Genomic DNA, 13926 nt, shown 5'->3' on the forward strand with positions numbered 1-13926 from the left:
CTATTTTAGCCTACTTTCCTACTTCTCAACTTGTTTTAATGTTTGTTTCTTGATGTCTTCCTGCCTGTTTTTAATGTATTTTAAATGCAATTTTTAATTTATTTTTACAGATTTTTATGTAAAGCACGTGGAGTTGCCTTGTGTCTGTATTGTGCTGTAGGAATAAACTTGCCTTGCCTCCACTCAGGGTGTCACTCTCAATAATGGTCCGGTTGCTGTTTAACATGTTCAGCGTTTGACCACAGTTGAAGTGGAGGATCTGGGTAACCAGATATGAGCCTGTTCCTAAATGTGACATTCAGGCTCCACGTGTCACTGAGCACCACAGGGCCATGCAGACAGTGAATGAACCTTTGGTGGGATGTTGGTGTCAGCGGGTCACCGCGGTGTAAAGGTGTCTGATCACATGAAGCCTGTAAACCAGGTCACTTCTGTAATATTACCATCACATGACACATGACGATCAGCTTCTCATACAAATGGCTTTTTCAGAATCCGCCTCCTCTGATAGGCTGTGACTCATAATCCGGGCAGCAGCTCCTTCTCTGATTGGACGGCGGCCCTTCAGTGCAGCAGCGCTTCCTGGTTTTCTGCAAATGAAGAAATCAAGTTGTTTTTAAACCCGAGCCACGGTGGGAAACTGTGCCTTCGCTGACTGGACATCAAAATGCCACCCAGAAGCAGCCGCAGCCTGGTTCTGGTCGTCGTGTTGGGTCTCTTCGTAGGTGCCTGCTGTCAGTTTGCCACTCTGGACCACCTCAAACCGAAAGCCAGCGACAAGGCGCAGGGGCGAGCAGTGGTGGGGCTGCTGAAGCGCCTGATCGGGAACAGATCCACGGAGTTCATCGTGTCGGTCAACAGGAGCCTCTCCAACGACAGCCTGGACCTGTGCGAGCTCCGGTCCACTAAGAACTACAAGGTGGTGGCCACAGGCAGCAGCGGAGTGGCCGTGGCCTCTGGCATCTACAACTATCTGAAATACTTCTGCAACTGCCATGTTTCCTGGTCCGGTGACCAGCTGGACCTGCCCCGACCTCTGCCGAGGCTCACCGGCGTCCTGCGCATCAACACGCCGCACAGGTCAGTGCCCGCAGGGTCCAGGACCGTGTGTCCCTGACCCAGAGCTTGGTTTCAAGTGGTCAGCTGTTCACATCGTCACCTCGAGTTCGTGTCCCCTTCTCCGGACCCCGACCGGATCAGGGCTCGAGCGCGAGCTGTGATTCATGACGCACGCGAGCCGAGCCTGTTACTACCGAACTAACAGCTGCTGTGCGCGTGACACAACACCTCATACATCTACTGTCTACATAGATCTACATAGATATACTGTCTATATAGAGTCTGCATATAGTCTACGTTGATCTGCTCTCTGCATAGATCTCCTGATCAGGCGTAACATTATGACCACCTGCCTAATATTGTGAAGGTTCCCCTTGTGCAGCCAAAACAGCTCTGACCTGTCCAGACATGGACTTCAGACCTCTGAGGGGGTCCTGTGGTGTCTGGCACCAGGGCGTTTTATAGTGGATCCTCTGGGTCCTGTATGTTCGGGGGTGAGGCCTCCATGGATCAGACCTGCTCCAGTACGTCTCACAGATGCTCGATCAGAGTGGGATGTGGGGAATTTGGAGGCCCGGTCAACACCTTGGGCCCTTTATTGTGTTCCTGAGCAGTGTTTGTGGTGTGTCAGGGCACATTGTCCTGCTGGGGGGCCACTGCCATCGGGTAGTGTTGTTGTGATGAGGGGGTGTACTTGGTCCACAACAGTGTTTGGATGGGTGGTGCGTGTCAAGGTTTCCCAGCAGAACATTGCATTGTGATGAGATGATCAATGTTATTCACATCACCTGTTAGTGGTTCTGGCTGATTGGTGTATATCTACATAGATCTACATAGAGCAGGCCAGCCTGCACACAGTTGGTTACACTGCTGGCTGTTTTATTCATAGAAGTGCTGGAAAGTAAGTGCACGCTCTTTAATTACAGTATTGAGGTACATTATTACCATTACACTGTCATATGTGTTATTCTCATGTACTTGATACTTTTATACAATACTTTGACACTATGCTATTTTTACATTGAGGTGTTGCTTAAAGGATAAATTCACCCAAAAATAAAGATTCAGTCATGAAGTAGTTAAGGATTGTTTCAAAACGTTGGAAAACAACTGAAGAAACCCAGGAATGGCTCCATACAGCTTGTCTGGTGTAATCCAAGTCTCCAGGAGCCCCAAGATCACAAATTAATTTGAAGAGATGTTCGACACGCAGTCGAGATTCAGACAGGTTGTTTTATGTTGTAGCCTTGCAGCTACGGTGAAGATTTCTGCTTTAAAAGGGTGTAAATAACATCTCGCATTTTTTTTTTTTTTGTCCCGTTCTAAAACAAGTCTTTAGCTGCTTCAGGTGTTTAGGAAAATGCTAATGCTTTTACTGTGAAGCTCCAGAAATGTTTTGTGGACTACGAAGCTTCACCTCCATCAGCATGAGGGGAGGAGATGATGTCTGGATTTACATTTTTGGGGAACTCCTTTTATGTAGGTAAAATATCTCAAAACTTTTTGCATGATTTTTTACATAGAAGTTAATGTGTAGAGAGAGAGAGAGGGTAACGAGCCATACAAACTATTATCTACATCACCTATAAAAACATTATAACATGCCATCTCAGTTCAGACCTCCCATAAAAACATTTTCAACTGGAGACTATCTTGTGATGGATCACTCAGTACATGTGTCGGACCGCACCTAACTTCAAACCAAGCCTTCATTTTGAGCTCAGCTGCACACCTATAAATTCTGATGACTGCATCTTTTACGGTTGTCATTTTGACAAAATCTGGCCACAGACAGACACACAGACAGATAGACAGACAGACAGATAGACATACAGACAGACACACACACACACACACACACACACACACACACACACACACACACACACACACACAGACAGACAGACAGACAGACAGACATATAAACACTGGGCAAAGTAGCCTCCTCAAAACTGCTGCTACAATAGATGTCAATAGGGGGCGCTTGCTCAGCGACGCTGTTCTGGGAGCAAAAGTCCGGCGGGAACAATGTTCCCATTCAGATTTTAAAAATCTATTCAGGGTTTTTCTGGGGCACTGCTGTCTGTATTGGAGAAAGTAAGATGTTCATGTTTTCGCTACCTCGCTCTGATGACAATGCACTTAAAAGTCTGGATAAAGTACGAGTCGATGAGGACAGTGCTCTTTGCTTCCAGTGCAACGAGTCGTTTGCATGTGCAGGAGAAAACACGGGCAGTTTTTCCAGATATCTTCAGCGCATCACATACATACAGACTGCCGAGCTCACAGCTCATCAAGATGAGCTGTGAGCTCGGGGAAACAAGTTGTTTCCCCATCCACCTCAGGTGTCTTATGGCGTTAACTATACCAACATGGGTTCATGGTTAAAGTAAACACTGATTGTTTAGCTATAAATAAGGGTGCGTTCATATATTCAGTCAGAAATGGAGGATATGGAGGATGATTTTTGGTCATAATTAGAATTAAAATAGGAAATTAGAAGATGTAAAAATGTAAAATATTATTATTTTACCACACTTATAGGAATAATCTGGCAATAATAAAATTTAAAGAAATAGGAAATTCAAAAAAGCAAATCTAAAATGTAAAGGCTTAAACTGAAATACTTGGTTTTGGTTCCGCCTGCAAAGCGTTCCCACCTCGGCCCATCGTAGTCCCGTTTATGTAAAGGCAGATGAAGATCGGTGTGGCTGCTGCATCAGCATTGTGAATACTTCTCCTTTTGTTTGGCCTGTGTATCATATGCTCGGGGGAATTTACTGACAGTGCAATTTTACTCACACCACATTTGAAAATGTTGTTTTCCCACCAAATCCATTTCTTACTGCTGCACATCGGATGCGTGCCAGCTCCTCTCAATGGCAGCCCCAGAGCTTCACCAGGCAGAGCTGCCGCCACTCACTTACTGAGAGCCACAGAAGTGCTGATAGTAAATATGATTCAACAGCAGCTGAGAACATAAAACATGTCCATGCTGCCCAATGAATAGAGCACAAATTATTTTCATGATATCACTATCAGTGTTGAGGGACTAGGATGCCACGGTGTGTCTGTGTGTTTGAATTCTATGATTGCAGTATTTGGGGGGCATGTGACCCCAGCCCCCTCCACTGGAGCACAGCACAGCCAAACGCATGGCTGCATGACAAATGAAGCGTTGTCACACACTATTTTTCATTGTTTACTGTGAGCGCTATGGACACTCGCACCGCGGCAGGACCCTTTAAAGGACCCTTCCTTTCAATTATCTGTAGTGCATTAGCCCCGCATCAGCTCACCCCAGTTATGTCATGTGCCCAGTAGCTAAACTGAAAAAGCCACGGCAAGAGTGGCACAGTTTAGTTTTCCCATGACTATATCTTAGTGGGGGTGAAGGTGCAGACGGCTACGGCTCAGATCCACCTATCACTACTTTTAATTTATCTCAAGCATCATTTCATTGTACGTACACTGACGTCAGTTGTGTTCGTGACTTTTATTGTACGGGAAATTACCATAGTGCAACTGGATTCATCTATCTAGTATTTGGACAGTTTATTTTTCTGTGTGCTCCAGCACATTGGATTGGACATGAAGGGACAATATGATAATTGAGGTTTCAGCCCAGTTTGGAGTCATCACGTACTCTAACTCTCGTCGTTTTTCTTTCATTTTCAGTCCAATGTGGACTGTTTACAGTATGCATGTATGTATGTATGTATGTCTGTATGTATGTATGTATGTATGCTTACTAGGTTGACCTTTGCTGTACACGGCATTTTTAAAGAGCAGCTGTTAAAGGACACACCACAAATACTAGAGGGGTTAATCTTCTCTGGTCTTACAACTCGATTCAAGTTTCAGTTCACCCATCAACGATACGAATGCACAACGATTCTCGATCTGAATGTATGGCATCCTCACTTTTCTATATTACTGCCCACAGCCACGTTTCCATCAGTTGATACAAGTAAATAAATATAAACTCCAGTATCTGTGTGGCCCACCTCAGTTTCTAAACATAACAAAAACAAGACATAAATCCGTCTGCAGTTCATCACTCACTGCTGATCTCTGCCTCCCATCTCTCTCCCAACTCCCAACGTACTGTATTAAAGCCATTGCCTAATGTTTGCCCACAATTCAATGCAAGAGAGCGACGTTGCAACATAACTTCATAACTTCATCTCAGCTCAGACAACAACGATTACAACAATCAACACTGGCAGGATATCATTTTGTGTTGGCTGCAAATTCACGATTATGTTCTGTCTCTTCATTGAATCAGATTCTTCCACATGTTAATAACGGTGCATCTACACACCTCTAACCGATACAGTTTGTACTTCTGTAAAGTTTGAGGACTCATGAGAGATAGAATGGAGAACAGAAAACCGTCAAAGCTGATGCAGCAGAGGCAGAGATATCATGACTTATAGTCCTTAATGTGAGCTCAATAAACACTTAATCCTACTCTTAATCACATCTTCCCTACAGTACCAGCTGCAAATGACTTCTCAAACTTCTCACAGCGTGAATTGAGATTACACAAGAGAAGATATTGCCTTAGTGATTTTTTCTGAGAAAGCTCATCCGGAGCCAGTTAAGATTTTATACAACTGTTATCAGGGCTGCAGGTCAACTTTACACTGGTGCACCTGACTGTTTCCTGTCAATCAGGAGACACTGGTGAAAGAAGTAAAGATAATGTTTATTACAGCAGATTACATTTAAAAATGATGATGATGTGGTCACCGGTCGCTTCTTCCTCCCAGCACACGGCACGGTGTCACACCTGCACACAGACACAGTCGTGCATGGCACACGTGAGAGATGTACATAAAATCCTGCTTCAGGCGAACACAATAATTGTCAAGTTATCTGATTTCTTCTGCCTCAATATCTGCCCAAACTTGAAAAGAGGCCTAGATCCCAACAGAGGATGCAGTGGACAACTCACTTCCTTTTTTCAAATCTTCTCCTCTGCATTTATTTAAGTTTTCAGGTTCAGGTTGATAACCTCCAACACAAATCATAAAGAAACAGAGATACACAAGGTTACTAAATTAGTATGGTGAATCACATTTCATGAATGATAATCACAATTTTAATTAATAATCAAGTAAATTACATGAATGATTAACACAAATACATTCTCAAACTTAGTCTAATTACACCAATCATGGGCCTACACAATCATGATAAATTGTAGCTGATTGCCACACAAAATCCATTGACAAAATTGATTTATAAATGTATATGCAAAAATAAATAGACAACTTTAACTTTCAACAAAGGATTATAACACTCTTTATTATCAATCATTTACATAATCAAACATTCGATTGAGTAATCATTCATTGATTAAACTTTTGAGTCCAAAACAATTGACTGTGCGGCGTCTCACACAGCCGCACCGCTCATTAATTGTCAATGAATATAGTCTCAGCGCGTTTCAACCGAAATCAGCTGTGCAGGATAAACATAAAAAGCTGCGTCTTTACACATACCAACAACGTCTCTGAAACTTGCATTGAAGCAGGGTTTCTTTTTCAAGCCAGATGATCGCGGACTTGTCTCATTCATTCATTCATTGTCATTCAAACGCTGGCAGCGTCTTTTTTTCTTCTTTACCTGGATGCACCGGAAACTCAGGTATATCAGCACTGCTCAGCTCAGCGCTGCCCTCTTGTGTGAAATGCGCACTTCTGTCAGAACGATAATCTACAGAAAATATGTTTATAGGCCAATATTTGTTCAAAGGCAACAGTCTACACACTGAGAGGGGGTATTCTTCAGGTGCACCAGTGCCACAAATGAAAATGTTTAGTTGGCATTTGACCCGGTGCCACAATATTATTTTAAGGCCAGTTGGCCCAGCCCTGTCACCAGCGACTGAAAGGAGGGCTTTGCTCTGTGTCTCAAGTCTTTTGATAAAACGATCACAATGAATTTGACCTTTCACAGCTGCTTTTTTGGTTTAGTTTTAGTTTTATCTTTTCGTCTGTTCGGGGTTGGATTTTGTAGTTTGAACAAATTATTTTATCATTTTAATTATAATTCTTTTTGTGTGTGATTGTATCTAGATTCCGGTATTACCAGAACGTCTGCACCTTCAGCTACTCCTCTGTGTGGTGGGACTGGCCAAGATGGGAGAGAGAAATCGATTGGATGGCGCTCAATGGAATCAATCTGCCGCTGGCTTTCACTGGCCAAGAAGCCCTGTGGCAAGAGGTACGAGAGCAGTGTTCAGGCTCAAAGTGATGATATTACTGACAAACAGGAACACAGTTGGAGACAGCCTGTCAGTGTAGTGCTCTTGTAAAGCTGGATTTAAACTTTTTTTATTTTCTGGAAAAGATGTAACAACAAAATGTGCTTCTAAAGTGATTCTGATTGGCAGAAAAGTGCTACAAGCCAGTGAAGTGAGCAGCAGATTTAATTTAACAATATATATGCATCATTCTGAGAGCAGTAAGAGGAAGAAGATAAAACCAAAGGGAACTGATATCAAGTGAGTGGAGGACATGGCGTTATTAAGTTATTAAACGTCTCGGCTTTGACCTTTGCGATGACAATCTCTGACATGAATCTAACCTTGATACGCAGAGCAGCATGTGAACAGCAACATATTAACTTGTTGTGTTCCTTCAGGTCTACCGAGCTCTCGGGTTAAACCAGACAGAGATCGAGGAGTTCTTCTCTGGACCGGCGTTTCTGGCCTGGAACCGTATGGGGAACATGTTCAGGTTCGGTGGGCCCCTGCCGCAGTCCTGGCATGTGAACCAGCTCTATCTCCAAGTACTGACACCTCCATGCTCTTCAACACAGTCTGTTGCCATTATGTGTAGAATCAGGACATTTCTAACTTTGGCACCACCGAGTGGTGGTATTGTTGTATTAAACATAGCCGAGAATGAATGAATTCATTTTCACGTTTCATTCCTTAAGTGCCTGCTGAGGCCTAATAATACTGTCTTCACACCACTCAAGTTAAATGTCACTCTTTTTATATTTTCAGAAAACAATACATTAGCAAAAAATGTGTAATGTGTGTTTATTGTTGAATTGGTGAGAATGTAAATGGTTAAAAAATGGTATGATCAGAAGAAGTTAAGCAGAAACCAGCAGCAGGTTACCAGATATTATCAACCACTTGTTGGAAAATAGCAGAATATTATTTTTTTTAGTTATGTTTGGGTCATTTTTTCCAAACATTTTAGTAATTATTGTGGTAGTTTGGGGGTAATGTCAAAGACGTGTCCAGAGTGGTTAAATGAAGTGTTACCAAACCATCTGTAGACTTGAAATGTTCACTTCCACTGTCTGTTTTTTCACAGTTTAAGATCTTGGAGCGAATGAGATCCTTCGGTATGATTCCTGTGCTGCCGGCCTTCTCTGGGAACATTCCCAAAGGAATCCTCAGGTGACTCGTGCTTGTTAATGTTTCAGGCTGCTCGGCCCGGCAGTCACTGCTCTTTGCTGTGTGTGTACGTTAGCCACTGAACGAGTGTGTTGCTTCCGCAGAGGCTCTGTTTGTTGGCTCAGTGCCTGTGAGCTTTGTAACTGTGAGTTAGCTGCTGAACATCAGGATCAGGGGCTGTAATTCAAGATTCAGGTCTTTATTGTCATTGTGCTGAACGACGAAACAGTGAAACATCTACCTGATGTTCGTAGTGCAGAATATATAATAATAATAATAATAAAATAAAATAAATTGAAATAGTACTGAAGAAGATGCCAAAGATAACATTGTTTCTAACTATAAATGTATCTTTGGTATCGTCTTATTTCGCGAGCTTTGTGGTTCTGAGTTAGCTGCTGAACAACAGGCTTAGTGGCTGTGTACAGGGAATGCTGCGCATCGTTCTCATCGCTAACCGTATCCAACTAACGTTACCTCACGTCTCACTCACATTTCAGAAAACAGTGAACATTATCATAAGGAACATGGCTGCTGTTAGCGCTCACAGCTGTCCACCTGGTGTGTTGGTATAGGCTGCACTTTTCTTGTGCCACTAGCTCGCTAATAGCTTTAGCAACATAGATTTTCTACAAATGTAAGAAAAAAATATTCTAAAATAATTTTCCAACCCGAGCTCTAATTTCTTCTCTTTCTTTCTTTTATATTGTAATTGTCAAGAGGCAACAAATTAAAATGCCATGCCGATAAAAACTGTTATATTCAAGCTGAATTGAAAATCAGATTTATCGGTCAGGTGTGTACAGAAGTCCATTTCTGAGTCAAAGCTCTGAATCACTGATGTGTTTCTTTATATATTTCAGGTTGTATCCTGAAGCCAATGTCACCAGACTGGGGCCGTGGGCTCAGTTCAACTGCAGCTTCTCATGCTCGTACATCTTAGACCCTCGAGACCCGCTTTTCCTCCAGATCGGCTCCCTCTACCTGTCCCAGGTGGTGAAGCAGTTTGGTACGGATCACATCTACAACACCGACACCTTCAATGAGATGATTCCACCTTCCTCTGACCCCGCCTACCTGTCTGCAGTCAGTCGCTCCGTCTTTGCCTCAATGACTGCCGGTGAGTGACCATCATCCTGTTCACACTGAGAGCTTTAAACCCGACTGTGTCTGTCTGAGTGCTGCTATTTTTGGCAACAAGTACAATAATTGCCCCAGTTTGATGACCGATGCACGACCTGTTGTACAACTCTCTTACACAGACTGCTCTAGCTCCCTGCTGATTCCAACCATTTCAAAAACTGTCCCCGTCTTGTTCCTCATCCAAATCCCTTTTTTTTTCTCCCCAGTTGACCCTCAGGCAATTTGGCTGATGCAAGGCTGGCTGTTCTTCAGTGCTGCCTGGTTCTGGAAGCCTGCCCAGATTCAGGCCCTACTACATGGAGTGCCCCTTGGACGAATGATCGTGCTGGACCTGTTTGCAGAGACCGAGCCAATTTTCTCCTACACAGAGTCTTTCTATGGACAGCCTTTCATCTGGTGCATGTTGCAGAACTTTGGGGGTAACAGTGGATTCTTTGGCACAGTGGAGAGCATCAATTCAGGGCCTTTCAATGCCTTGCACTTCCCAAACTCCACTCTGGTGGGCATAGGCATGACACCCGAGGGCATTGAGCAGAATCCTGTGATGTTCGAGTTGATGAGCGAGCTGGCCTGGCGCAAGGAGCCCGTCAACTTGTCCAAGTGGGCGTCGCTGTATGCAGCACGCCGCTACGGTAGCACACAGGAGAACCTGACTGCTGCATGGAGGCTGCTGTTTGCGAGCGTCTACAACTGCACAGTGCCACATTACCGAAACCACAACCACAGCCCACTGGTGCGCCGGCCTTCCTTTCGCATGAATACTGACAGGTGGTATGACCCAGCTGACCTGTACAAAGCCTGGAAACTGATTATGGAGGCGGCTCCATCTCTCATGTCCAAAGAGACTTTCCGGTACGATCTTGTGGATGTGACTCGGCAGGTCCTACAAGTCCTGACGACATCCTTTTACCAGGATATCGCAGATGCCTTCCACAAACAAAAGCTGCCAGAGCTGCTGACTGCAGGCGGGGTTCTGCTCTATGACCTCTTGCCTGAGCTCAATCGTTTGCTTAATAGTGACCGCAACTTCCTGTTGGGGACGTGGCTGGAGCGGGCCCGATCCTTAGCCCTGGATGAGAAGGAGGCACAGCTCTATGATATGAACGCCAGAAACCAGCTTACACTGTGGGGTCCCAGTGGTGAGATCCTGGACTACGCCAGCAAAGAGTGGGGAGGCCTCATGGAGGACTACTACGCCCAGCGATGGGGCCTGTTCGTTCACACCCTGGTAGAATGTCTGGACAGCGGACGACCATTCAAGCAGGACTCCTTCAACCAGGCAGTTTTCCAGGTAGAAAAGGGATTCATTTACAACAGCCGAAAATACCCGACCAAGCCTCAGGGAGACACGTACGAGATCGCCCGCAGGATCTTCCTCAAGTACTACCCACAGGCCTTGAAGAGACTATAGTGACCCGGGACTACACTTTGGAATAACTTACAGCAAGAAGAATGTCGTCCTCCACCTCCAGTTTTCCAAGACTATCCCAAAACATTTTGATGTACAAAATCAACAGCCTGAATTTACAGGAATAATCTGTTTTGCACATGTAGGAAAATCAGCAGTGGATAGTTGTGTATGTTGTAAGGTTAGGAAAAGGGAATTTCACTTTCTATTCAAATGGATCAAATATCCAATCATGCCTTATTAAATAGGAGAAGGGGAAAAAATTAAGACATGCTGATGACTTACAGAAGACTGTGTTCTTGTGTAGAATTTAATCCACTCATCTCTTGATGCTGTTTTCAACTGATCTTGATGAAATTGTTTAACGTTTTTAGAGATTGAGTCACATTCCAGAGCAAGATGAGGAGATTAATCTGAATCGTGTGTCTGCTTGTATGGAGCTGGTTGGCCTAGTTAAGCATATGGAGTGGAAGCAGGGCACCACAGCCGGCCTTGACTGTGTTACTTACACATTGTGTGTGTTGTTTGGTTTAACCTGTGTGTACCAACAGAAAAGCACTAATGACAGTTTGTGGTTTTAAGGGAAGTTAGATGCTGGAACTACGAGCTAACAACAGTTGAGCTACTGACTATAAAGACACAGTGAAACCAAACATGGCAACCTCAGTGTGCACCGGTCCCAGAGGTCCCACAGGTCCCACAGGTCTCCCTCCGTCTTATTGTCCAGCCACAAAATCTTAGTTCTTTTTTTGGAAGAAGGTGCCTGTCAGTTGAACTCTGTGCTTTTCTCTCACCATCTCCTATTATAAATGTGATGGATGTATTTAGCTCAGGTGTGGTCCATCATTGAAAAACAGTAGATGTGGACCGATCAGAGGCAGAGTAGGCCGGGTCTGGCAAGAAAAGAAGTGGGACCCATAATAACGCCCCTGCTTCTAGCTTCATGCTAAGCTAGGCTAACCAGTATCTTGACTCCAGCTCTGTATTACACGGACATGAGATTGATATCCAGCTGAACATATCACGCTCATAAAGCTCATTTCCCAACATTTTAAACAATTCCTTTAAATCACAGGTACCACACTATAACCGGTCTGACGTCCTGCCGACCTTTAGCCAGGACTGAGAGGACTCTTGCAGAGACTGACACTCGTGCCTGTCGGTATGAAGTAGCCTTCTTGTCTGGATGTCTTTGATCTCGCTGATCAATTTTCTACTTCACTTACAATGTCATGCTTGTACGGTCAGTAAGATTGGACAGTTGAGTTTCTGTAAGGTTTTATGGACAGGAAATTGTCTAATGCCGAGTAATGTTCTGACATACTGGCTTATGGTGCACCTTAGTAGATAATTGAACATCTGGTCATTCATAGATGGTTTTCCTTTTTAAAAAATATATTTTTATATGAACATGAATAGAAATAGACAATTCGGATATACATGAAACACTGAAACACACATCTTGTCACAATGTTTTAGCTTGCTGAAGTGTAGATGAGACCTTTCTTTTTCATCATTGTAGTGTTAGTTAAGGACAATCTATTTTGGGAGAATAATAATTTTAGCCGTCACTACCTGAGCACAGCTTCTAATTCATAATGTGCCAACAAACATTCCATGTGGTGCCTTTATTGTAAAAATGCTATTTTTTTATTTTGATGAATTAAACTGTTGGGATTCTTCAACTCAGGCATGTCATAAAAGTCTTCAGGCTGTGTGACTTAATGCAGTGACTTCATTCCCCACCTCTGTGTTGTTTGTGTGCTTAGTGATGATATTAACTGGGTCGGCCAGGGGTCAGCAACCTTTATGATCATAAGTGCCATTTCTGCCCCGTCATCGTCAAAAAAATCTGTCTGGAGCTGCAGAACATATTTGTGTCTTATAATGAAGGTAACAGCCTAGAAAGTCTAAATCAGCCTATCAAGATTATTAATAGGCTTTAATGAGCATTCATTTATATTTTCACATGATGTGGCAAATCTGCAGTGGCCTACTGATGCCTACAGTATAAGGTACTTGAACTCTGCATTTCCATTTGAATGATGCCATGTTTTGGTGCATTTATGAAACAAAAAAACTCGCCTACAATAAATAGAAATAGAGTAGCAATACAGAACTATGTATGCAGACCTACTTAAGTCCTCTCTGTTTGTGAAAATGTAAAAAATAAAAAGTAGCCTCATTGGATAATAAATAAAACACATAGTGGCACATTTATACACATGATTTAGCACTGATTGTATGTATATATCATGAAATTATATAAATACTCAGTAGTGCAGTAGTGGTACTGTACACTGTGGCAGCTCAAGATTACATGTCTCTTGCTTTATTTGACTGCTGTTTGTTGAAAATCAATAAGCTGCTTCTAATTATTATTATTAATATCTTTTTTTTTTTTTTTACTTTTCAAAATCAAGTCCCCAGCTACTCCAGTTGTTGAGGAAAATGCTGCAACACTGTTTTACTGTGAAGCTCTAGAAATGTTTTGTGGACTACGAAACTTCACCTGACTTTCCATCAGCATCAGGGTGAGGAGATACTGACTGAACTTTTCCTTTAATAATTATAATTACTGTCTAGCTGCTAGATATACAGCGTGAGGTCTTAAACTATAAATATTCCAGTAGCTCAGCTGTGAGGAGTGCACACAGCATCTGAAGAATCCCTGATTACATTAATCATAAAATGCTAAATATCAGATCCAGTAATCAGCCAGGATGATAGTCAGGTGACCCTTACATACAGTCGGATGTATTCATACTGTACAAGTATACTGCTATTGTTTTGTTAATGTCAGTCTTTAAGGTGAATTGCTTTAATATATCATAAGTTATCATAAGTGGTTTTCAAAGTTTAGATAATCCTTTATTGAAATAAGCTGTTTATA

At 43.0% G+C, this 13926-nt stretch overlaps 1 protein-coding gene across 1 annotated transcript; it reads left to right on the plus strand.

Annotated features, from left to right (window-relative positions):
* The first annotated feature begins 596 nt into the window (after positions 1–596).
* naglu (N-acetylglucosaminidase, alpha) lies at positions 597–13347 on the plus strand. The gene is made up of 6 exons (XM_084341551.1): positions 597–1080; positions 7146–7293; positions 7714–7860; positions 8400–8485; positions 9346–9602; positions 9832–13347. The coding sequence occupies exons 1-6, from the start codon at positions 668–670 to the stop codon at positions 11034–11036; spliced, it is 2256 nt and encodes a 751-aa protein (XP_084197677.1). The 5' UTR covers positions 597–667; the 3' UTR covers positions 11037–13347.
* Positions 13348–13926: the final 579 nt, after the last annotated feature.

Source organism: Pagrus pagrus (genome assembly GCF_965226575.1).
Source record: "Pagrus pagrus genome assembly, chromosome: 21".
NCBI classification, from domain to species: domain Eukaryota; kingdom Metazoa; phylum Chordata; class Actinopteri; order Spariformes; family Sparidae; genus Pagrus; species Pagrus pagrus.

What these genes read in the sequence shown, in the direction of transcription:
- naglu (XM_084341551.1), top strand. Translation starts at nt 668, where the DNA reads ATGCCACCCAGAAGCAGCCGCAGCCTGGTTCTGGTCGTCGTGTTGGGT. An exon ending in CGCATCAACACGCCGCACAG is followed by an intron (nt 1,081 to 7,145) that starts GTCAGTGCCCGC and finishes GATTGTATCTAG; the next exon opens with ATTCCGGTATTACCAGAACG. An exon ending in CTTTGCCTCAATGACTGCCG is followed by an intron (nt 9,603 to 9,831) that starts GTGAGTGACCAT and finishes TTTTCTCCCCAG; the next exon opens with TTGACCCTCAGGCAATTTGG.